The 26976-nt window shown below is 41.9% G+C and overlaps 1 protein-coding gene and 1 long non-coding RNA gene across 2 annotated transcripts; both read left to right on the plus strand.

The window, feature by feature from the left end:
- The first annotated feature begins 11372 nt into the window (after positions 1 to 11372).
- Positions 11373 to 14941, plus strand: LOC149983965 (uncharacterized). The gene is made up of 2 exons (XR_016495187.1): positions 11373 to 11451; positions 13769 to 14941. It is a non-coding gene; the product is annotated as an uncharacterized LOC149983965 (long non-coding RNA).
- A 2575-nt stretch (positions 14942 to 17516) lies between these two features.
- On the plus strand, positions 17517 to 19224 carry LOC149983966 (uncharacterized). The gene is made up of 2 exons (XM_090231660.1): positions 17517 to 17602; positions 17956 to 19224. Exon 2 carries the CDS (start codon positions 18153 to 18155, stop codon positions 19104 to 19106), a length of 954 nt encoding a protein of 317 aa, XP_090087786.1. The 5' UTR covers positions 17517 to 17602; positions 17956 to 18152; the 3' UTR covers positions 19107 to 19224.
- The last annotated feature ends 7752 nt before the right edge of the window (positions 19225 to 26976 follow it).

The raw sequence follows: 26976 nt of genomic DNA on the forward strand, positions 1-26976 counted from the left end.
GGTAAAATTAGGAGGACAATGGCATATCCCATCCCTGCATTGTGGTATGTTTTCCGACCCATATCTCGGGCCGGCTCCAGGACGTCTTAATGTAACCATGGTTGCGTTGCGACCTCAATACAGCTCGGTGTAAAAAGCGTTACTGTAGAGTGTATCTTCTGGCAACTCTTTTACTTCCTATGTTGGTTTGCAGTGGTTCAGTTTCATGAGCTCCTCTATCTACTCGGTGAAGGCCCGGCAGTAGAACAAATCATTTGGATGGGCCTTTGATTTCCATAGCCGGGCATGTTTTTTCCCCCATGGGGTTTACAATTTATCTGACCATTTCTACCGACCTGCCTGCGAGTTTTGATTATTTTTATATGCACTTTCGTGGAACAGTTTAATTTGACTAATAACGTCATTGTCACGTGGTTAATCTAAATTAAAAATGATAAATCTAAAAGTAAAGATTAAACTAAGGTGACAGCACCATCCTCTACCATATTGATGGTCTACACTGTGATCCCATTGGCGGCTAAAGAAATGAGCGCATGGAACTAAGCTATAAATAGGCCAGAGCAGCAGTAGGCCTATAGCGTCCATCGTCAAGTAAGTAAAATACATAGGCCTAAAACCGACAAAATAAAAACGGAAAATATCCTGATGAAAATTCCAGTTCTTTCAAATAACATTAATCCCTCTACTCCGCGTGCCTTCCTAGAGTTGCCAGACAGTTTCCACTGAATATATGGGCTCTTGATAGGTTTGTCACCGAGGCTTGGTGATTATCGAGGCTGGGAGAGTGTTGGAAAGATTTTTCAAATACTGTGAAGATCTATTCGCAAAGGATTTTTTTTTATTTTTTAAGATACTTGACTTATTGTGAGGTGAAGAGGGAACAAATGAATGAGAAACTCTGCTAGTGGTGGATGTAGTGAGTTAAGACAATCAGAAATCCGACATCCCAAATGGCCACTTTCCTACATATGCACGCAACAGGTCTGGTGGGTCTACTTCTATCCATGCTCAGGTGTGCAAGCTCCCTCTATGTTCCTAGAGAGAAACCAGACCTGTGCTCACATGGGGCACTCCAAGCAAATGAAAATGACAACTCAAATGATTATGAAATAAACCAAAACTTGTTTCTCACAACTGTAGCAGGTTGTGAACTTCTGCAAACAAAGTTTCCACTCTGATAATGAGAACGGTAGGCTAAATAACTAATACATGCATTAACATAAATGAATGTAACCAAATGACAGAGGAGTAATGGCACATTTACTAGGCCTACTGGTGACATTGATAACAAATATACAATCAAAGTGCAATAATTTGTGGGCGACAGCTGAAGAGCTGAGTGCATTCTGGAGAGAGAGGTGGCGTATCTTCGCCACACACCCCTCCCCTTCTTGTCTCAACATTTTAAATTATACTAAAGACCTGTTATCTTCACTAATTTTAGATGCTTTTTACAGACAGCTGCAACTTAATCAGCTAGGCCTATTCCCACAATCTCTGCCCAAATTGCGGGCTTCCCAAATAGTCATAGGGCTATGCACTAGTGATTTGAAACAATCCACAGAAATATTATATATGAAGCTAATGATCCTCTGTGGCTAAGTCATGCTCTCTGGTGAAGTATTTTGAAAGGAGTCATTTCATTTTGGAAAAACATACATTTACTTTAGGGGAAGCCAACTGTCAATTCACATGAGGCTGAAACCAGAAATCTGTATATAATGACGAGATGCTCATGTCTCCGCCCTAACATTTTTTATTTGTTTTACTTAACTAGGCTAGTCAGTTAAGAACAAATTCTTATTTTCACTGATGGCCTAGGAACAGTGAACTGCCTGTTCAGGGGCAGAACGACAGATTTGTACCTTGTCAGCTCAGGGGTTTGAACTTGCAACCTTCCGGTTACTAGTCCACCGCTCTAACCACTATGCTTCCCTGCCGCCCCAATGGCAGTTGTTGTCCCAAAGGCAGGCTATAAGCTTCGGTCTGCATTATATGCCCCAAAAAATGCATTAGGCGTATTGTGGACAGATTTTGGCGAGGGTGAGGCAATCTCTTCACCGGAGATAGCATTCAAGCGAGCTAAACAGCGCCCCTCTGTATTACTACATGTAGCACATGTATCTGATCCTGAAAAGCCAGAAACAATATGACATCCCATACTCTTTTTGTCCAGACTGCATCAGTGGTCTACACATACTGAGACAGAGGGATGCTGTTTCATTCGATCGGAGGCTTTATCTGAGATAAATGCATTTCGGCCAAATAAATATTTTTATTTGGAAGGGCAAGGAAAATTACGGTAGGGTGGGCCAGGCCCCCTAAGGCCTACCCACAACGCGGGCCCAGGTAAATGCCGTCATGGAAAGATTAGAAACCTACATCAAATGTTATTGGTCACATACACATGGTTAGCAGATGTTAATGTGAGTGTAGCTAAATGCTTGTTGATGCACAACAAATGATGTTGATGCACAACATCCGGGATTAGCATTTAGCCACTGGTGGTGGAAAATAGTATTTGATAAGGAAAGTTACGAATATTTTAGCTAACTAGCTAGCTAAACAGTTAACATCAAAAGAAGGATGGTATTACACATGTGCATTTAAAATACTTACTTTTTTAATGTACAGTTGAAGTCAGAAGTTTACATACACCTTAGCCAAATATATTAAACTCAGTTTTCACAATTCCTGACATTTAATCCCAGTAAAAATTCCCTGTCTTAGGTCAGTTAGGATCACCACTTTATTTTAAAAATGTGAAATGTCAGAATAATAGTAGAAAGAATGATTTATTTCAGCTTGTATTTCTTTCATCACATTCCCAGTGGGTCAGAAGTTTACATACACTCAATTAGTATTTGGTAGCATAGCCTTTAAATTGTTTAACTTGGGTCAAATGTTTCGGGTAGCCTTCCACAATCTTCCCACAATTAGTTGGGTGAATTTTGGCCCATTCCTCCTGACAGAGCTGGTGTAACTGAGTCAGGTTTATAGGCCTCCTTTCTTCGCACATGATTTTTCAGTTCTACCCACACATTTTCTATAGGATTGGGGTCAGGGCTTTGTGATGGCCATTCCAATACCTTGACTTTGTTGTCCTTAAGCACTTTTTGCCACAACTTTGGAAGTATGCTTGGGGTCATTATCCATTTGGAAGACCCATTTGCGACCAAGCTTTAACTTCCTGACTGATGTCTTGAGATGTTGCTTCAATATATTCACATAATTGTCTTTCCTCATGATTCCATCTATTTTGTGAAGTGCACCAGTCCCTCCTGCAGCAAAGCACCCCCACAACATGATGCTGCCACCCCATGCTTCACGGTTGGGATGGTGTCTTTGGCTTGTAGGCCTCCCCCTTTTTCCTCCAAACATAATGATGGTCATTATGGCCAAACAGTTCTATTTTTGTTTCATCAGACCAGAGGACATTTCTCCAAAAAGTACGATCTTTGTCCCCATGTGCAGTTGCAAACCGTAGTCTGGCTTTTTTATGGCGGTTTTGAGCAATGGCTTTTTCCCTGCTGAGCGGCCTTTCAAGTTATGTCGATATAGGACTTGTTTTGTTTCCTCCAGCATCTTCACAAGGTCCTTTGCTGTTGTTCTGGGATTGATTTGCACTTTTCACACTAAAGTACGTTCATCTCCAGGAGACAGAACGCATCTCCTTTATGAGAGGTAAGATGGCTGTGTGGTCCCATGGTGTTTATACTTGCGTACTATTGTTTGTACAGATGAACGTGGTACCTTCAGGCATTTGGAAATTGCTCCCAAGGATGAACCAGACTTGTGGTCTACAATTTTTTTTCTGAGGTCTTGGCTGATTTCTTTTGATTTTCCCATGATGTCAAGCAAAGAGGCACTGAGTTTGAAGGTAGGCCTTGAAATACATCCACAGGTACACCCCCAATTGACTCAAATTATGTTAATTAGCCTAACAGAAGCGTCTAAAGCCATGACATAATTTTCTGGAATTTTCCAAGCTGTTTAAAGGCACAGTCACCTTAGTGTTGTAAACTTCTGACCCACTGGAATTGGGATACAGTGAGTTATAAGTGAAATAATCAGTTGTAAATCATGCAGCCAAAAAGTGTCACGATCATAGATTTTAGAGAAACAACAAATGTCGGTACATATCGGCTGAAAGCTTACATTCTTGTTAATATAACTGCACTGTCCAATTTGCATCAGCTATTACTGCGAATAAATGCCATGCTATTGTTTAAGGAGAGCTCCTAACAACAAAACACTTTTTTCACTGCGATAGGTTTGATAAATTCACCTCTGAAGGTGAAATGTGTACTTAAATTCTGAAATCTTGCTCTGATTTATCATCCAAAGGGTCCCAGAAATAACATGAAGTGTCGTTTTGTTAGATAAAATCCTGTTTCATATCCTAAAATCGTCCATATAGCATGCACAATCAATGTTGTATTTCCACTCGTTCAATTTGCAAAGAAAGGAGTCTAACCCTAAACTTTGTTTCAACCAGTCAAATCACGTTCGTATGTATTCCTCAGAGATCCTAGAACGTAACCAGACTTCATTATATCATTAGGGGTGTAGTATATCCTATAGGACACCAAATTTGGTCAGAGAGCGACGCCTTCATGGCACGCCGATTCACTTGGTCAACTGTAACTTTGTCAAATATGCACCAATCGGGGTCAAACAAAGCTAGATAGCCAATGAGCTGGGCTTTACGGGAGTATCCGGAAACCCCGTATCTGTTGCAAAATATAGCTGCTAATCTTGTGCGACAGCCAGCCTTTTCGTTTTGGACAAAAATTACAAGAATATGGAGAGTTATGAAAACAGTTTTTTTTGTGCAAATGTTGAACTTATAATATGGCTACTAATACTGGAAAAACTCAATCTAAGTCCGAGTATACAGATTTGATTATATTCTTGCACAAAAATGTAATATTAATGTAAATGTCTCCTTCACGATTTGCCCAAATGTACCTGGGTGACTTCACACTCATTGTCATGTAGTTTGCTCATACTTCAAGTTATCTATCTGAAACTTTGCACATACACTGCTGCCATCTTGTGGACACCATCAGAATTCCAAAGAAGAGTGATGGTGGGACCTTTCTGTTGCATTTCAAAGGTGGTGTTAGGGGGAAAAAATAACGTTTTTTTTCTTTTTGATTTTTTTATATGTCTATTGTGTTATATTATCCTACATTCAATTCACATTTACACTAACTTCAAAGTGTTTCCTTTCAAATGGTACCAAAAATATGCATATCCTTGCTTCAGGGCCTGAGCTACAGGCAATTAGATTTGGGTATGTCATTTTAGGCTAAAATGTTATAAAAAGGGGGCTATCCCTCAAAGAGTTGCAGTCTGTTTTGGAATGGGTGGCCAGTAATAAACTGGTCCTGAACATCTCTAAAACTAAGAGCATTGTATTTGCATTTGCATTCCCTACTGTAAGTTCTAGACCTCGGCTGAATCTGGTAATGAATGGTGTGGCTGTTGATCAAGTTGATGAGACTAAATTACTTGGCTTTACCTTAAATTGTAAACTGTCATGATCAAAACATAGATTCAATGGTTGTAACGATGGAGAGAGGTCTGTCCGTAATAAAGAGATTTTTGACACCACACTCCAAAAAGCAAGTCCTGCAGGCTCTAGATTTGTCTTATCTTGATTATTGTCCAGTCGTGTGGTCGAGTGCTGCAAGGAAAGACCTAGTTAAGCTGCAGCTGGCTCAGAAGAGAGCGGCACGTCTTGCTCTTCATTGTAATCAGAGGGCTGATAGTACTATGCTTGCTAGTCTCTCTTGGTTAAGAGTTGTGCAGAGACAGACTGCACCACTTCTTCTTTTTATAAGAAACATTAATGTGTTGAAAATTCCAAATTATTTGCATAGTCAATTTACACACAGCTCTGAGGTGGGTCTTTTTCACAGTCCACAAAAACAATTTCAAGAAAGCATACAGTATTCTATTATTTTCCCAGTCCCCATGAACAAATTCCAGAAAGCGTACAGAGCCATTATTGTATGGAACTCCGTTCCATCTCATATTGCTCAAGTGAACTGTGAACATGGTTAAAAAATTCTGATAAAGCAACACCTGGCAACGCCTCCCCTCAATTTGAACTAGATATTTTGTGTGCGTGTGCCTTGTGTAAAAATATATATATGTATATAGTTCTGTTCTTGAGCTGTTCTTGTCCATTAATGTTCTGTATTATGTCATGTTTCATGTTTTGTGTGGACCCCAGAAAGAGTAGCTGCTGCTTTTGCAACAGCTAATGGGGATCCTAATAAAATACCAAAATACCATGTCACTTGATATCCACCACAAGTGGGAGAGAAGAGAAAAGGGAGAGGGACGGAGAGGGCGAGGAGACCCGACTTAACTCAAGCAAAACTGTCTATTGTACAGCAGAGCATATGTCCAACTCCAAACCCCCACAACTAAATAGAGAAGAGCGTATCATGAGTGCACTGCGAGCTCTCCATGCAGAATGGGCCCCATTTATAAATATCCCATGTTTGTTTCTCTCACCTACCCCAATCGTATTATAATGTATATAAATAATGCAACAGAAAAATAGTTCAATAGTGTTTTATTGCAAAACAAATTCTTAGGGGGATTCTTAGGGGGTGCTGCAGCACCTTCAGCACCGGTACTTACAGCGGCTATGCCAAACCCCAGCCTTTTGAGGGCCCTAAGTGAAATATATATATACTTTTTTAATGTATTATTATTTTTTATTCACGGCCTGTGGGCCACCAGTTTCCCGTCCCTGATGTAAATTATTGTAAATGAATAAAATCTAAAGTGGCCAAATACTCTTGAGTAATCCATTCTTTTACCAAGAGATTGTAAATGTTACCTTGGTTTTATTTAGATTTATTTTGTTCTTTTCACTAATGAAGGGTGTTTTAATCTTTATTTTGGGATACTTGCATTTATTGGGATACTTGCATTTATTAATAACATGTCACATTTGCAGGACTTTATTTGTGTAACTCAGGATATCCTGTGATAGTGGGCAGTTAAGCTGATAAACTGTTAACTTTTTTGATAAAAGCACCAAATTTGACAGAGATTTAGATATGGAGCCAACCCAGGGGGATGGCCCCAGACTGTAACAGACTGTAACACTATTCTACAATTCAGAAGGACTGCTTTGAGATAAAAGCACCATATTTGTCACATAGTTAGAATAATGGACCCTGGAAAGATTTAGATATGGAGCCACCGCAGATTTGGCCCCTGGAAGCCATGGCTGCCGACGGTAGTGCTAGTTATCTGTTCAGATTGACTTTTTCGAGACAATCACACCAAATTTGACACTGAGGTAGATACAGTGCCTTGCGAAAGTATTCGGCCCCCTTGAACTTTTGCGACCTTTTGCCACATTTCAGGCTTCAAACATAAAGATATAAAACTGTATTTTTTTGTGAAGAATCAACAACAAGTGGGACATAATCATGAAGTGGAACAACATTTATTGGATATTTCAAACTTTTTTAACAAATCAAAAACTGAAAAATTGGGCGTGCAAAATTATTCAGCCCCTTTACTTTCAGTGCAGCAAACTCTCTCCAGAAGTTCAGTGAGGATCTCTGAATGATCCAATGTTGACCTAAATGACTAATGATGATAAATACAATCCACCTGTGTGTAATCAAGTCTCCGTATAAATGCACCTGCACTGTGATAGTCTCAGAGGTCCGTTAAAAGCGCAGAGAGCATCATGAAGAACAAGGAACACACCAGGCAGGTCCGAGATACTGTTGTGAAGAAGTTTAAAGCCGGATTTGGATACAAAAATATTTCCCAAGCTTTAAACATCCCAAGGAGCACTGTGCAAGCGATAATATTGAAATGGAAGGAGTATCAGACCACTGCAAATCTACCAAGACCTGGCCGTCCCTCTAAACTTTCAGCTCATACAAGGAGAAGACTGATCAGAGATGCAGCCAAGAGGCCCATGATCACTCTGGATGAACTGCAGAGATCTACAGCTGAGGTGGGAGACTCTGTCCATAGGACAACAATCAGTCGTATATTGCACAAATCTGGCCTTTATGGAAGAGTGGCACGAAGAAAGCCATTTCTTAAAGATATCCATAAAAAGTGTCGTTTAAAGTTTGCCACAAGCCACCTGGGAGACACACCAAACATGTGGAAGAAGGTGTTCTGGTCAGATGAAACCAAAATTGAACTTTTTGGCAACAATGCAAAACGTTATGTTTGGTGTAAAAGCAACACAGCTCATCACCCTGAACACACCATCCCCACTGTCAAACATGGTGGTGGCAGCATCATGGTTTGGGCCTGCTTTTCTTCAGCAGGGACAGGGAAGATGGTTAAAATTGATGGGAAGATGGAGGGGGCCAAATACAGGACCATTCTGGAAGAAAACCTGATGGAGTCTGCAAAAGACCTGAGACTGGGACGGAGATTTGTCTTCCAACAAGACAACGATCCAAAACATAAAGCAAAATCTACAATGGAATGGTTCAAAAATAAACATATCCAGGTGTTAGAATGGCCAAGTCAAAGTCCAGACCTGAATCCAATCGAGAATCTGTGGAAAGAACTGAAAACTGCTGTTCACAAATGCTCTCCATCCAACCTCACTGAGCTCGAGCTGTTTTGCAAGGAGGAATGGGAAAACATTTCAGTCTCTCGATGTGCAAAACTGATAGAGACATACCCCAAGCGACTTACCAGTGTAATCGCAGCAAAAGGTGGCGCTACAAAGTATTAACTTAAGGGGGCTGAATAATTTTGCACGCCCAATTTTTCAGTTTTTGATTTGTTAAAAAAGTTTGAAATATCCAATAAATGTCGTTCCACTTCATGATTGTGTCCCACTTGTTGTTGATTCTTCACAAAAAAATACATTTTTATATCTTTATGTTTGAAGCCTGAAATGTGGCAAAAGGTCGCAAAGTTCAAGGGGGCCGAATACTTTCGCAAGGCACTGTATATGTAGCCTGAAAACATTTAGATATTGAGCCACCATACAGTTGGACCCTGGGGGCCGTGGCAGCCATCTTACAAAGTGACCACTGTCGGTAAATACAATGTTACTGTTCTGAAGGACATTTTTGAGATAAACACACCAAATTTGGCACCGAGGTAGTTTTATGTACCCTGAAAGGAGTTAGATATGGAGTCAACACAGATTTGGCCCCTGTGAGCCATGGCAGCCATCTTGCTAAATAGCTGCAGACTATACCACTATTTTACAAACCTTTAATCTACAATTATCTACAAAAAGTAATGGCCTACACTTCTTTGACTTTTAAAAGTCATGACCTATACTTCTTGGCCTGGATATCCTTTAAACCAAACGGTTTAACAGTTACACACAGTATATAGGTCCAGTCACAAACAGATGGTCATTTTCAAAGATGGCTGCCATTGTCCCCAGGGGCCAAATCTGTGTTGGCTCCTTTTCAAAATCTGTGTTGGCCCCCTATCATAAATAAATCTAACTGTGCCAAATTTGGTAAGTTTATCTAGAAAACTAAATCTAGCTCTACTGCAACTCATTTGGTGTCTTTACCTGAAAGCAGTTCTTCTGAATTGTAAAATAGTGTTTGTCGGGGGCCATTTTTAAAAATGCCTCCCAAGGGGCCAAATCTGAGGTGACTCCATATGTAAATCTTTTCAGGATACAGAAATCTACCTTTGTACCAAATTGGTGCTTTTATCACAAAGTAAAAAAAAATGTCAAATTTGGCAGCTTAGCCACTCGACTATGATGCTTCAAGCCTGTGGCATGAAGACCCTTCTGTTTTAGAATGCATAGAATACAGAGTGGTTATTCTTGTCAACAAGTGCCATCTAACGGTGACATCACAATATCACACATGTCATTGCATAAAAAATTGGAATGGCTATTTTGTGTTCAAAATGCATTTTGCATTCAGACTGCTATTTCCCACCCCTGGTGTTGTTTGCATTGGTCGATTATATAGCTCTTATTTCAGCTTTCTATCTGTTTTTTTTTGTCCAGTTGTCGGTACAGAAAGTGTGGTGGTTAATTTCTTTACTATCAAATGAGGAGAGACAAACTTATCACACAAGTCACAGTTATGCTTAAACAATTTAAAAAAAACTTATTAATAAGGGAGCAGGTCAATACAACATACACATATGAAGTGAATTGATTGAGTGCTCTGCGTTAATGATGGTTGTTCGACGAGTCACTATCAGATGATTCATTGAGAGCCCTGAGACAAAAGTACAAAGGTATTTTATAGCCAAGATACACCCCCTTCAGTCTACATGACAAACAACAGATGTAATGAATGGGTCACAAGGTTATGACTAGTATGAAAGATCACAACAAACAGTATCTCATTGTGTAGAGACCAAGGTCTGGCCCTGGGGTCATCTCTCCCTGGTACCTTATAGAACAGAAACATTAACTCATGCTCTGGAATGCGGTATCACCCAAAGACATCGTAAATCTTCCAGAGGCCCATCTTCAATAGAACACACACAGATGAGCATTCTAACAACCCCTTATTCTGTTGCATAAAACAACCATTTGATGCAATAACAGCATTATAAACATAATCTTGTAATTTCTCCACCATAATAGCTTTTCTGGTTGTTTACTGGTCTCCTGGTGATCCAAAGATAATTTTAGGTAGAGTGGTACATTGATAAGCAGGTACATTTGTCATTATACAGTAGCTCTCATGTTTATAAGCATCTATTTTGGACGTCTTTAGTATTGAATTAATGTTGTGCCCTAAAGTAACCAACCACATCCATCTGTTTCAATAAATGGGCTGATAGCTCTCTTTTCCCTGGTTCCAGACCTAACGATGGCCTGTCGTACAGAGGAATAGATTAATAGATAAAGCTGTGGTAGCCTGAAGCAAATTACAATGTCGAATGGGCACAACATTTGTTGTGAATTTTTGTATTTGTAAACAAAGGCTCCTCCTGCGTGTACAGATGTTGAAGGTGAAGGGTAGCCATAGACTCCATGAGATTGAGCAGCGAGTTCATAGAGAGCTAAGAGTAACACAATGCCAATGTCACCAGTCCTCAGGAGAGGTATAATCATATTTTTCCATTTCCTAAAAGACAGTACACCACTGCTCCCGTCCACCAGTGGAGGCTGCTATGTGGAGCACTGCTTATAATAATGTCTGGAACAGAGCAAATGGAATGGCATCAAACACATAGAAACCACGTGTTTGATACCATTCCACCCATTTCGCTCCAGCCATTACCACAAGACCGTCCTCCCCAATTAAGGTGCCACCAACCTCCTGTGCCATCCACATAGACTGTTTATTTATCTGTTATTACACCTTTAGTTCACAAAGGAACACTATGAACTAATGTCTTCTTCCTCTCTTCCATCTGAAGGTAACCATGGTGGGCCAGCCTGAGATCACATCAGAGGAGATGCTCCAGGTGGAGCTCATCAGCCAAATCCAGGTGGAGATTTCACAGGAAGTCAGGGAGGTGGTGGAGAGCCTGGTGGACAATTTAACTTTGATTTATTCAGGAAACTCCATTGAGACCAGGGTCACATTTACAATGGTGCCCTGAGGACAACAATACAACAAATTCAAAAGGATCAATAAAAACTAAAATAAACTACACATTACAGAATCAACACTACAGCTTCAAAAACCAAAAATACAAGTATTTACATTCTTTCCGAACATTTGCAATTCTCATTAAATTCATTCAACATCAAAGTCTTAAACTGCCCTAGAGGCACCAGAGTCAAGCTGTAGGGAGTTTGGTAGGTTATTCCAAAAATGTGGGGCATTAAAACTGAAGGTAGATTTACCAGAATCGGTACATACTAGTAGAACCTCCAGAGGTAATCATCCCTGTGAACGGGTTGGTTTCTCATATTTGTTTTATTTTAACAAGGAAGTGAGGTAGGTCGGAAGCTTGTGTAGCAAAGCTTTGTAAACAAAAATGGAGTGATGCAGTGATCTACAGGACTTTAATGAGGACCAGCCAACCTTTTGAGACAAGGTAGTGGATGGAGAAGACCATGAGATGAAGGCTCAGGACCTTGAGGCAAACCTTATCCCCTCGCCCTACTTATCCGCAGCAGTGGAAATCATGGAGGTCCCGGAGAGAATGACTGGGTCTACTTGTGACTTGTTGCTATTTAATAGAACTATACCTGTATATTTATTAAGATATACACTACAATACATATGGACTGCTGCTTTAAACTGTAGTAAAGACACCACAGGTGTACATGGAGCTAACATTACAATGCCTCTCTTTCTCTTCCATGTGAAGGAAAATAACATTGAGGTCCTTGACCTGAGCAGCTCTCCCACAATCCAAAAGGCCCTCCCAGATATTGAGGCCATGATGAAGTCCACGATGAAGATAAAGATCATGCCAAAACAGCTTGAAGCACTTGGTTTCAAAGTGAAGCATGGTTGCTTTCTCAAGTAGATCACCAAGCCTTTCAGGAGGAAGTCTATTTGGAGACACCTGCTATCGTAGACGACACCCAAAATCTTCTGTGGTCAATTCACTGGGTCCAAGTCACTGAGAAGGAGGGGCTGTCTAACACTCAGCAGTCCATTGATGCCTACAAGGTGGCCAAGGCTGTCATCAACAACTTTGAGCAGGTGTTAGGCCCAAAACCAGTGCTGGTGAGAGCACTGGGAATCGGGTCCCTGCCTGTCTGTGACTGTGGCAAACCAATTCACTTTGTGTTCAGAATACAAAGTGTTATGTCTGGGGCAAGTACAATACAGCACATTACTGAATGCCACTCCCCATATTTTCAAGAATAGTGGTGGCTGCGTCATGTTATGGGTATGCTTGTAATTGTTAAGGACTGGGGAGTTTTTCAGGATAAAATATCAACCAAATTATGCTAAGCACAGGCAAAATCCTAGAGGAAAACCTGGTTCAGTCTGCTTTACACCAGACACTGGGAGAGGAATTTACCTTTCATCAGGACGATAACCTAAAACACAAGGCCAAATCTACACTGGAGTTGCTTACCAAGAAGACAGTGAATGTTCCTGAGTGACCGTGTTACAGTTTTGACTTAAATCTGCTTGAAAATCTATGGCAAGACTTAAATGGTTTTCTAGCAATGATCAACAACCAATTTGACAGAGCTTGAAGAATTTTTCAAATAATAATTGGCAAATATTGTACAATCCAAATGTGCAAAGCTCTTAGTGACTTACCTAGAAAGACTCACAGCTGTAATGACAGCGAAGGTGATTCTAACATGTATTGACTCATGGGTGTGAATACTTATGTAAATGAGATATTTCTGTATATAATGTTGTTTAAATTAGCAAAAATTTGTAAAAACATGTTTTCACTTTGTCATTATGGGGTATTGTGTGTTGATGAGGGATACGTTTTTTTTAAATTTAATACATTTGAAATTACGGCTGTAACACAACATAAATGTGGATTAAGTCAATGGGTATGAATACTTTCTGAGGCAATGTATATCATTAATATACAGGATAGTAAGTAGGTGGTTTGAAGATATCTAGTGGTGTGGGGGCTGTGCTTTGGCAAAGTGGGTGGGGTTATATCCTGCCTGTTTGGCCCTGTCCGGGGGTATCGTCGGACGTGGCCATGGTGTTTCCCGACCCCTCCTGTCTCAGCCTCCAGTATTTATGCTGCAATAGTTTATGTGTCGGGCGGCTAGGGTCTGCTATATCTGGAGTATTTCTCCTGTCTTATCCTGTGTCCTGTGTGAATTTAAGTATGCTCCCTCTAATTCTCTCTCCCTCCCCTCCAGGAGGAACTGAGGCTTGGGACCATGCCTTAGGACTACTTGGCCTGTTGACTCCTTGCTGTCCCCAGTCCGCCTGGTCATGCTGCTGCTCCGGTTTCAACTGTTCTGCCTGCGGCTATGGAACCCTGACCTGTTCACCGAACGTGTTACCTTGTCCCGGACCTGCTGTTTTCAACTCTCTCTCTCTTTTTCGGCTATGAAAAGCTAACTGACATTGACCCCTGAGGTGCTGACCTGTTCCACCCTCTACAACCATTGTGATTATTATTATTTGACCCTGCTGGTCATCTATGAACGTTTGAACATCTTGGCCATGTACTGTTATAATCTCCACCCAGCACAGCCAGAAGAGGACTGGCCACCCCTCAGAGCCTGGTTCCTCTCTTGGTTTCCTCCTAGGTTCCTGCCTTTCTAGGGTGTTTTTCCTAGCCACCATGCTTCTACATCTGCATTGCTTGCTGTTTGGGGTTTTAGGCTGGGTTTCTGTACAGCACTTTGTGACATCAGCTGATGTAAAAAAGGGCTTTATAAATACATTTGATTGATTGATAGTATCAGAACATTTGGATGGTGTCTTTCCTGTCCTGTACTGATCTGCAGCTTCAGTAATAAAAGATTACAAAAATAAAATAAAAAGATAGCTCCCTGCTGTTTCTCCCCCTTAGCAGCTCTGTTTGGAGGGCAATGATGGAGGAGGAAAAGAGGAAAAAGGAGAAGGAGAAGAAAAAGTGCTGCTGCTGGTTCTGCAGACTGTTTGTCGGTAAGAAGAGAACTCTGAATGACTACTGGATGAAGGACATGCGCAAGTGCGGAATTGTGTCTGTTATAGTCTAGGATGGCTTTCAGACAAACTGAGGTTATTGATGCACACACAATTACAGTACAACATAGCTTAACTCAGACCACAAACACAAGACATGTGTAACCTTCCTAATAACATGTCTTATTTTCCATTGAAGAAATGTACTTAAAGTGTAGTCCCTAGGTCACAACAGACTATGTTTTGTCATTTTTTTCTCTGTTGACCTGCATTTTACTTATGTAAACATAAAAACATGTAAAAGTATGCACTGGCAAAATCACAAAACCTACCTAAATACAGTGCACCTGACCTAGGTAGCCATCTAACCAGGCCCTGTTTACACAGAACACGAATAAAAAACTACTTCTAATAAATGGGCCTCCTTTGTCTTTGTTGCGCAATCATAACATGCTTTATTGTTCTGTAGAAATGTCTGAATAAAATAAGACACACAGTAAAGTGCGCCTCGCAACATGATTGATGTCCTCGCCATGAAATGATCAACTTTACCCTGCATACTTAAAAACTACCAAAACTTTTGCCAATGGTGAACCTGAACAATCCAAATAAAATAGATTGTAAATAGATTGTAAGCCCCGTTCAGTAGGTACAGTTGAAGTCTTGTCTTCTTGTTAAAAAAATATAGTTGTGGCAAGTCGGTTAGGACATCTACTTTGTGCATGACACAAGTAATTTTTCCAACAATTGTTTACAGACAGATTACTTATAATTTATTGTATCACAATTCCAGTGGGTCAGAAGTTTACATACATTAAGTTGACTGCGCCTTTAAACAGCTTGGAAAATTCCATAAAATGATGTCATGGCTGTAGAAGCTTCTGATAGGCTAATTGGCATAATTTGAGTCAATTGGAGGTTTACCTGTGGATGTATTTCAAGGCCCACCTTCAAACTCAGTGCCTCTTTGCTTGACATCATGGGAAAATCAAAACAAATCAGCCAAGACCTAAACATTTTTTTTGTAGACCTCCACAAGACTGGTTCATCCTTGGGAGCAATTTCCAAACGCCTGAAGGTACCACGTTCACCTGTACAAACAATAGTACGCAAGTATAAACACCATGGGACCACGCAGCCGTCATACCTCTCAGGAAGGAGACACGTTCTGTCTCCTAGAGATGAATGTACTTTAGTGTGAAAAGTGCAAATCAATCCCAGAACAACAGCAAAGGGGCCTTTTGAAGATGCTGGAGGAAACAGATACAAAAGTATCTATATCCACAGTAAAACAAGTCCTATATCGACATAACCTGAAAGGCCACTCGGCAAGGAAGAAGCCACTGCTCCAAAACTGCCATAAAATAGCCAGAATACGGTTTGCAACTGCACATGAGGACAGGGGACAAAGATTGTACTTTTTGGAGAAATGTCCTCTGGTCTGATGAAACAAAAATATAACTGTTTGCCCATAATGACCATATTTATGTTTGGAGGATAAAGGGGGAGGCTTGCAAGCCGAAGAACACCATCTCAGCCGTGAAGCACGGGGGTGGCAGCATCATGTTGTGGGGGTGCTTTGCTTCAGGAGGGACTGGTGCACGTCACAAAATAGATGGCAACATCTCAAGACATCAGTCAGGAAGCTAAAGCTTGGTCACAAATGGGTCTTCCAAATGAACAATGACCCCAAGCATACTTCCAAAGTTGTGGCAAAATGGCTCAAGGACAACAAAGTCAAGGTATTGGAGTGGTCATCACAAAGCCCTGACCTCAATCCTATAGAACACTTGTGGGCAGAACTGAAGGTTTGTGGAAGTCTATCCGAAACATTTGACCCAAGTTAAACAATTTAAAGGCAACGCTACAAATACTAATTGAGTGTATGTAAACTTATGACCCACTGGGAATGTTATGAAAGAAATAAAAGCAGAAATAAATCATTCTCTCTACTATTATTCTGACATTTCACATTCTTAAAATAAAGTGGTGATCCTAACTGACCTAAAACAGGGATTTTTTACTAGGATTAAATGTCAGGAATTGTGAAAACTGAGTTTAAATGTATTTGGCTAAGGTGTATGTAAACTTCTGACTTCAACTGTAGCTAATAGCCAGATGAGACCCACTTGGCACAGATGTCATTTCATAACTTTGATATTTTTTTAATTATGTTTTAAGAATTTTGATTGAACCAGTTTTTTGCCACGTGGGGACAACTAGTTGTCTCCGGGAGTTTACTTTAATTTCCGGTAAAAAAACTATTTTCAACATCACATAGTCATAAATAACAATAACCAGCAAATTACATAGGTTGTCACTGAACTAATAAAGCATAATCTTACCATGCAAGATCAGGAACAGGCCACCGACCTGCGTTGGTCAGCGCGCAAAGCAGTTTGACAAGGCTACTGATATTCCCTGAGGTTGTTCAGCATGCAAAATAACTATCAACAGTTACATGCTTAGTTCGACACTGAAGTAGAGAGGACACATCAGCTGTCACAAAATATGAGGTATTTTTGGGAAGTAGAAAGAAACTTACATGAGCAAAACATTTTAGTGAATCAGCAATTCAAAATGTTTGAATTGATTTCCTGACCGATGCATGCTACGTTTGGATAATTAGGGTCTGCAGGCAGATGTATCTTCGTCCCTTCCCTACCTGACCTTCTGCATTATATTCATTACATTTCTTTTTTGTCATTATGTTACTTTAAATTCACTCTATTACTTTTCTGTATGTCATTAATGTTATTTTTTGGTCATTCAGTCATTATAATTGCTTTGTGTGTAATTTATGACGTGTGTTGTGATGTGTGTTTAAAGCACTGAGAGTCTTGGTCATGGTGGATGAGTGAAGTGGCTGTTTTTAGGAGTTGAAGCTGAGTGTTGAATCTCACACCCTACTGGTCAATCCCAAGCCTCTGACCACACACACAGACACAAACCACTGAGTACTGCAGAAAGTGTGTGATTGTACGCGCATGTGTACTTAACTCTCCCTGGAGGGTTACCCAGTGGAAATCTTCAGTGAATCTGAGGAGGATCATTGGTTTGGGCTGGCGTTGGGTTCGGTGTGTATTTCTTCTCTTTTGTCCTAGTGAACTTCTGTGTGTGTGTGTGTGTGTGTGTGTGTGTGTGTGTGTGTGTGTGTAATGTGCGTCTGAAGGGAAAACTGAGACTGACATTTGATGTGTGTGCATACGTCTTTGAACGCGTTTGTCGTGTTTGTGTCTGTGCGTGCATGCATACGTCTATGTGTGTGTGCGTTTACTCATTTGTGTGTGTGTCTGTGCGTGCGTGCGTGCGTGCATGCGTACGTCTATGTGTGTGTGTGTGTGTGTGTGTGTGTGTGTGTGTGTGTGTGCGTGCATCGAAGTGTGTGTGTTTCTGTGACACTGATCTTAATGTCCTCTGTCTGACATAGCCAGGACACACCAGCCCTGCTGACAGACAGACAACACGCTACACGTTAACAGGACACGGCGCACACAAGCCACGGGCGGGAAACCTGAGACAGCGTGACACACTCATCCTTGGTCAGTGACCTTAAGACAGAGACTGACCTGCGGAGACACAGAGAGGCTCTGAAATCTGACCTCAGATCAGCCCAAGGTGACAGGAATGATATCACACAGCAAAGCCAAAATTCTATGTCAGAGAGAGGAAGAGGTAGAGAAGGAGGAAGAGGAAGAAGAGGAGGAAGAAGATGAGGAGGAAGAGGAGGTGTGTCCTGTGTGTTTCAGTGAGTTTGACAGTTGTCTCCACCCTCCCTCCATACTACCATGCGGTCACACCTTCTGCTGGCCCTGCCTGCTGCACCCTAGCCTGGCTACATCAGGACAGATACACTGCCCTCTCTGCCGAAAACCAATCTGGGACACACACACTCATGGCAGGAACATACACGCGCACCGCAGAGACACACAAATCCCCCACACCAACACACATCTCTCCAGCAGGAACACACACATCTCCCATAGGAATCCACTCACACAACGGGTGGCACAAACAACCATCTCATCTCTTAGAAGCTCTCACCCTCGCTCACACACAAACCTCCACTCACACACACCGCATAGACCACAGCCGCTCACACACACACAACAGAGGAGTGTGGTTAGCAATTGCCCAGTGTTGCTGTTCCCCTCCCATCCTGTAGGTGTCAGTGTAGCATCAGAGGGCTGGCTAGAAGGGCGCTGTACTCTGTGTTGTCAGCCTCTCTCTGATGAGTCATCATATCCTCTAGACTGTAGACACTTCCTGTGTCCACACTGTCTCGTCCTGCTATTGGCTGTGGCTTCCCCAGTTGGACAGGTCTATTTCCTCTATTGTCCCCAATGCCAGGGACAGACTGCAGTACTCAGAGGGGAGACAAACACTTCCTCACCCCTCTCTTCACCCATTTCTTCTTATTTTTCTTCCTTTCCCTCATCTCCTTCCTCACCCCTCTCTCCCTCCTCTACCTCTCCCCCCTCTCCCCAGGCCCTAGCCCCCTCTAGGGGAGAGATTTCCAGCCAGGGTAGCCAGGGCAGAGATTGTGGTTGTGGGGGAGGGACTCTCTGTATGCTGCTGTAGAGGACCTCCAGTCAACCAAAGCCTGGGGCTGGAGTAGGGAGGGAGGCCAAGTGAGAGGGCATGATGTTGGGTCTGATTCAGATGGTGAATGGCCTGTCTGTCAGGGGGATGTCACTGCTCTGCTCAGGGCAACTCTCTCTCTCTCTCTCTACAGTATTACTGACCCTCATGCCTGACCTTTCATATGAGACACATGAGACTGTGACTCCACACACACACACACACACACACACACAAACACACACACACACACACACACACATACACACAGAATATCTACACGCATAGAATATCTACATGCGTACACCCTCACACACACGGAGCCTTATGTTGTGCTGTATGTTTAGTGTATGTATGTCATTGCTCATCTGGTTGTCCATAAATATAAATAGAAAATGTCTTCAGGCAGAGATGTTCTTTACTCATCTGATCTCTGGGCTGGTTCATCTGTTTGCTTACAACCTCAACCTTAGAGCAAACAAAACAACAGTGGTGCTTGCCTGCCCTGTGTGTGTGTGTGTGTGTGTGTGTGTGTGTGTGTGTGTGTGTGTGTGTGTGTGTGTGTGTGTGTGTGTGTGTGTGTGTGTGTGCGCATGCGTGTGAATGTATCTATGTGAATGGGAGTCATTTTTACTCGCACCTTCAGGATGCAGGTGTGTTAGCGAGAGTGTGTGTGATAGAAAGGGGTTTAGTATGTGTGTGTTGGTGTGTTTGTTAGTAAAGCTAAATTTGCATTGACAATGTGGGTGCATGTGGGGGTCAGTGTGTGTGTGTGTGTGTGTGTGTGTGTGTGTGTGTGTGTGTGTGTGTGTGTGTGTGTGTGTGTGTGTATATAGGGCTGGGGGGGGCTGGCATTATGTGAGCACATTAACTCCACCAAACTGAACAGGGAGCACTAGATTAGCACGCTCTAATGACACGTGGAACACACACAAACACACTCAACTGGGCTAAGCTCCAGTGTGGCTCAGTTGGTAGAGCATGGCGCTTGCAACGCCAGGGTTACTGGTTTGCTTCCCAAGGGAGGTCACTAAAAAAATGTATGCATTCACTACTGTAAGGCACTCTGTATAAGACTGCCTGCTAAATGACTCAAATGTGAAATGTCTAAAGGACTGCCCTCCACATTATTATTCATATTTTTTACACCAAATTGAAGTGTTGCTGAATTACAGTAAAGTGTCAAAAGTTTTGATTCTATGTCTGCTATAGGGGCCTGCTCCTTGCATTGCTCTTCAGGTGTGAATCATAAATAAACATTTTGGCAATGCCATAGGGGAACCATTTTAGAAATGTTTCTAACCTCCAGGACTGTAATTGAATAGCCCCGCTGTATGGTTTTAAGCCGTATTTGCATATTTACCAAGGTGCCTTTCAAGTGAATTTGAAGCTGGTTAAAGCTGGTTGAGTGAAGGTCAAGTGTGTGCAAAGCTGTCATCAAGGCAAAGAGTGGCTACTTTGAAGAATCTCAAGTATGAAATATATTTTGATTTGTTTAACACTTGTTTGGTTACTACATGATTCCATGTGTGTTATTTCATAGTTTGATGTCTTCACTATTATTCTACAATTTAGAAAATAGCAAAAATAAAGAAAAACCCTTGAATGAGTAGGTGTGTTCTGTAGATACAAACAATTCAAAAAATCAACCTGCAATAGAGCATGCTGGGAAATATGATATTGATGATTGTGGTTTTGGTTCATCTCTGGTTATTAACACCAACACTGGGGTTATTTTACACCACTGAGGGGTAATTTAACTCTTTACAGTGTTAATTTAACTTTTGTATCAACACTAGAAATGTTAAACTGAAAAATCAACACCAGTTAGTTAACACTGGCCAATTTGCTGTGTGCTATGAAAGGGACACATCTGCAGGCTTCCATACATTGCAAAATCCTTTTAGAATTCTGGAGAACCTCAGATGCCACATCAAGAACCCCACACTTTACTCAAAAGTTATTTATTGGGCAAGAGTTCTCCAAGGAACCTTAAGAGCTTAGGAAGAACCGTTTTAAGAAGCTACATTTTTTTCAGTGTATACACTCAGAAAAAAGTGATTTTTAGAACCTAATAGGTTTCTTCAGCTGTCCCCATAGGAGAGCCCTTTGAAGAACCCGTTTTGGTTCCAGGTAGAACCTTTTTGGTTCCATGTACAGTGTTTTCAGAAAGTATTCACACCCCTTGACTTTTCCCACATTTAGTTGTGTTACAGCCTGAATTTTAATTGATTAAATTCAGATGTTTGTGTCACTACACACAATACCCCATCATGTCAGAGTGGAATTATGTTTTTCAACATTTTGAAAATGTAATAAAAATGAAACGTTGAAATGTCTTGAGTCAATAGGTTTTCACCCCTTGTTATGCCAAGCCTGAATAAGTTCAGGAGTAAAATGTGGCTTAACAAGTCACATAATAAGTCGCATGGAATCACTCTGTGTGCAATAATATTTTTCACCGTGATTTTTGAGTGACTACATCCTCTCTGTACCCCACACACACAATTATCTGTAAGGTCCCTCAGTCGAGCATTGAATTTCAAACACAGATTCGAACACAAAGACCAGGGTGGTTTTCCAATGCACTATTGGTAGATGGGTAAAAATACAAAAAGCAGACATTAAATACCTCTTTGAGAATGGTGAAGTTATTTACTCCACTTTGGATGGTGTATCAATACACCCAGTCACTACAAAGACACAGGCGTCCTTCCTAACTCAGTTGCCAGAGAGGTGAAGGAATCCGCTCAGGGATTTCACCATGTGGCCAATGGTTACCTTAAAACAGTTATAGCGTTTAATGGCTGTGATAGAAGTAAACTGAGGAAGGATCAACAACATTGCAGCTATTCCACACTTCTAACCCAAATGACAGAGGGAAAAGACGCCTGTACAGAAAAAACAAGGCACTTAAGCACTACTGCAAAAAAAATTGCAACGCAATTCACTTTTTGTCCTGAATACAAAGTGAGTACCTCTCTTCATTTTTTCAAGCATATTGGTGGCTGTATCATGTTATGAGTAGGCTTATAAACATTAAAGACAGGAGTTTTAAAGGATAAAAAATAAATGGAATGGAGCTAAGCACAGGCAAAATCCTAGAGGAAAACCTGGTTCAGTCTGCTTTCCACCAGACACTGGGAGATTAATTCACTTTTCAGCAAGACGATAACCTAAAACACAAGGCCAAATCTACACTGGAATTGCTTACCAAGAAGACAGTGAATGTTCCCGAGCAGTCCAGTTACAGTTTTGACTTAAATCTACTTGAAAATCTATGACAAGACCTGAAAATTGTTGTCTAGCAATGGTCAACAACCAATTTGACAGAGCTTGAAGAATTTAGAAAATAACAAATCGGCAAATTTTTTTCTCTCCATGTCCCTGGATTTCAACTGCTCTCTGGACATTCATACCCGGATCTCACAGCTAGCTAGCTGCTATCCGTGTGACAGTCGGCTTTCGTCGATTCCGGAGCAAACATCGATTGTTCCGGTGCTAGCCAGCTCCGTCAATCACGCCTGAGTTCCATCATTCACTCCTGGGCTGCAGTCACCTATCCGGACCCGTTTCACTGCCTACGCGGAACCCCACCGGGCCTTCACAACCGGACTGCCGACGTTATCTACCTGAAGGAGATCCGGCTGGCTCCTCTGTCGCGACGTTACCGGAACGCCCATCTGCGGCCCGCTAACCGTTAGCTGTCTTTCCGGCTGCTATCTGAATAGACAATCGGACAATTTATTTATTTGAATTATTATGTTTTCTTCTCGGGCCTCTATAACTATATCTATTGTTCTTATTTTTGTTGTTGTGTGATTTGGATTAATCCCCTCTACCACACGGAACCCCACTAATCTACTGACCGAACGCAAGAGGTGGCTAACAACAGACTCCATCCTATGCTAGCTTGCTACCGGTTGGCTTGGCTAGCTGTCTAAATCGCTGTGACCCTAAACCAACCTCTCCACTCACTGGACCCTTTTGATCACTCGACTAAGCATGCCTCTCCTTAATGTCAATATGTCTTGTCCATTGCTGTTCTGGTTAGTGTTTATTGGCTTATTTCACTGTAGAGCCTCTAGTCCTGCTCACTATACCTTATCCAACCTATTAGTTCCACCACCCACACATGCAATGACATCTCCTGGTTTCAATGATGTTTCTAGAGACAATATCTCTCTCTTCATCACTCAATACCTAGGTTTACCTCCACTGTATTCACATCCTACCTTACCTTTGTCTGTACATTATACCTTGATGCTATTTTATCGCCCCCAGAAACCTCCTTTTACTCTCTGTTCCAGACGTTCTAGACGACCAATTCTTATTGCTTTTAGTCGCACCCTTATTCTACTACTCCTATGTTCCTCTGGCGATGTAGAGGTGAATCCAGGCCCTGCAGTGCCTAGCTCCACTCCTATTCCCCAGGCGCTCTCTTTTGACGACTTCTGTAACCGTAATAGCCTTGGTTTCATGCATGTTAACATTAGAAGCCTCCTCCCTAAGTTTGTTCTATTCACTGCTTTAGCACACTCTGCCAACCCGGATGTTCTAGCTGTGTCTGAATCATGGCTTAGGAAGACCACCAAAAATTCAGACATTTTAATTCCAAACTACAACATTTTCAGACAAGATAGAACTGCCAAAGGGGGCGGTGTTGCAATTTACTGCAAAGATAGCCTGCAGAGTTCTGTCCTACTATCCAGGTCTGTACCCAAACAATTTGAACTTCTACTTTTAAAAATCCACCTTTCTAAAAACAAGTCTCTCACCGTTGCCGCCTGCTATAGACCACCCTCTGCCCCCAGCTGTGCTCTGGACACCATATGTGAACTGATTGCCCCCCATCTATCTTCAGAGCTCGTGCTGCTAGGCGACCTAAACTGGAACATGCTTAACACCCCAGCCATCCTACAATCTAAACTTGATGCCCTCAATCTCACACAAATTATCAATGAACCTACCAGGTACCTCCCCAAAGCCTTAAACACGGGCACCCTCATAGATATCATCCTAACCAACTTCCCCTCTAAATACACCTCTGCTGTCTTCAACCAAGATCTCAGCGATCACTGCCTCATTGCCTGCATCCGTAATGGGTCAGCGGTCAAACGACCTCCTGTCATCACTGTAAAACGCTCCCTGAAACACTTCAGCGAGCAGGCCTTTCTAATCGACCTGGCCGGGGTATCCTGGAAGGATATTGACCTCATCCCGTCAGTAGAGGATGCCTGGATATTTTTTTTAAATGCCTTCCTAACCATCTTAAATAAACATGCCCCATTCAAGAAATTTAGAACCAGGAACAGATATAGCCCTTGGTTCTCCCCAGACCTGACTGCCCTTAATCAACACAAAAACATCCTATGGCGTTCTGCATTAGCATCGAACAGCCCCCGTGATATGCAGCTGTTCAGGGAAGCTAGAAACCATTATACACAGGCAGTTAGAAAAGCCAAGGCTAGCTTTTTCAAGCAGAAATTTGCTTCTTGCAACACTAACTCAAAAAAGTTCTGGGACACTGTAAAGTCCATGGAGAATAAGAACACCTCCTCCCAGCTGCCCAGTGCACTGAAGATAGGAAACACTGTCACCACTGATAAATCCACCATAATTGAAAATTTCAATAAGCATTTTTCTACTGCTGGCCATGCTTTCCACCTGGCTACTCCTACCCCTGTCAACAGCACTGCACCCCCAACAGCAACTCGCCCAAGCCTTCCCCATTTCTCCTTCTCCCAAATCCATTCAGCTGATGTTCTGAAAGAGCTGCAAAATCTGGACCCCTACAAATCAGCCGGGCTAGACAATCTGGACCCTTTCTTTCTAAAATTATCTGCCGAAATTGTTGCCACCCCTATTACTAGCCTGTTCAACCTCTCTTTCGTGTCGTCTGAGATTCCCAAAGATTGGAAAGCAGCTGCGGTCATCCCCCTCTTCAAAGGGGGGGACACTCTTGACCCAAACTGCTACAGACCTATATCTATCCTACCATGCCTTTCTAAGGTCTTCGAAAGCCAAGTCAACAAACAGATTACCGACCATTTTGAATCTCACCATACCTTCTCTGCTATGCAATCTGGTTTCAGAGCTGGTCATGGGTGCACCTCAGCCACGCTCAAGGTCCTAAACGATATCTTAACCGCCATCGATAAGAAACATTACTGTGCAGCCGTATTCATTGATCTGGCCAAGGCTTTCGACTCTGTCAATCACCACATCCTCATCGGCAGACTCAACAGCCTTGGTTTCTCAAATGATTGCCTCGCCTGGTTCACCAACTACTTCTCTGATAGAGTTCAGTGTGTCAAATCTGAGGGTCTGTTGTCCGGACCTCTGGCAGTCTCTATGGGGGTGCCACAGGGTTCAATTCTTGGACCGACTCTCTTCTCTGTATACATCAATGAGGTCGCTCTTGCTGCTGGTGAGTCTCTGATCCACCTCTACGCAGACGACACCATTCTGTATACTTCCGGCCCTTCTTTGGACACTGTGTTAACAACCCTCCAGGCAAGCTTCAATGCCATACAACTCTCCTTCCGTGGCCTCCAACTGCTCTTAAATACAAGTAAAACTAAATGCATGCTCTTCAACCGATCACTACCTGCACCTACCCGCCTGTCCAACATCACTACTCTGGACGGCTCTGACTTAGAATACGTGGACAACTACAAATACTTAGGTGTCTGGTTAGACTGTAAACTCTCCTTCCAGACCCATATCAAACATCTCCAATCCAAAGTTAAATCTAGAATTGGCTTCCTATTTCGCAACAAAGCATCCTTCACTCATGCTGCCAAACATACCCTTGTAAAACTGACCATCCTACCAATCCTCGACTTTGGCGATGTAATTTACAAAATAGCCTCCAATACCCTACTCAACAAACTGGATGCAGTCTATCACAGTGCAATCCGTTTTGTCACCAAAGCCCCATACACTACCCACCATTGCGACCTGTACGCTCTCGTTGGCTGGCCCTCGCTTCATACTCGCCGCCAAACCCACTGGCTCCATGTCATCTACAAGACCCTGCTAGGTAAAGTCCCCCCTTATCTCAGCTCGCTGGTCACCATAGCATCTCCCACCTGTAGCACACGCTCCAGCAGGTATATCTCTCTAGTCACCCCCAAAACCAATTCTTTCTTTGGCCGCCTCTCTTTCCAGTTCTCTGCTGCCAATGACTGGAACGAACTACAAAAATCTCTGAAACTGGAAACACTTATCTCCCTCACTAGCTTTAAGCACCAACTGTCAGAGCAGCTCACAGATTACTGCACCTGTACATAGCCCACATATAATTTAGCCCTATCAACTACCTCTTTCCCAACTGTATTTAATTAATTTATTTATTTTGCTCCTTTGCACCCCATTATTTTTATTTCTACTTTGCACATTCTTCCATTGCAAAACTACCATTCCAGTGTTTTACTTTCTATATTGTATTTACCTTGCCACCAAGGCCTTTTTTTGCCTTTACCTCCCTTCTCACCTCATTTGCTCACATTGTATATAGACTTGTTTATACTTTATTATTGACTGTATGTTTGTTTTACTCCATGTGTAACTCTGTGTTGTTGTATCTGTCGAACTGCTTTGCTTTATCTTGGCCAGGTCGCAATTGTAAATGAGAACTTGTTCTCAACTTGCCTACCTGGTTAAATAAAGGTAAAATAAATAAATAAATAAATAAAAATGTTGCACAATCCAGGTGTAGATAGCTCTTAGAGACTCACAGCTGTAATCGCTGCAAAAGGTGATTCTAGAAAGTATTGACTCAGTGGTGTGAATACTTTAGATTTTTCTCTATTTCCTTTTCAATACATTTAGACAAAAAAACAATATGTTTTCACTTTGTCATTAT

Source organism: Oncorhynchus mykiss, chromosome 4, assembly GCF_057628025.1.
Source record: "Oncorhynchus mykiss isolate SJ-2025 chromosome 4, ASM5762802v1, whole genome shotgun sequence".
NCBI classification, from domain to species: Eukaryota; Metazoa; Chordata; class Actinopteri; order Salmoniformes; family Salmonidae; genus Oncorhynchus; species Oncorhynchus mykiss.

What these genes read in the sequence shown, in the direction of transcription:
- LOC149983966 (XM_090231660.1), top strand. Translation starts at nt 18,153, where the DNA reads ATGATATCACACAGCAAAGCCAAAATTCTATGTCAGAGAGAGGAAGAG.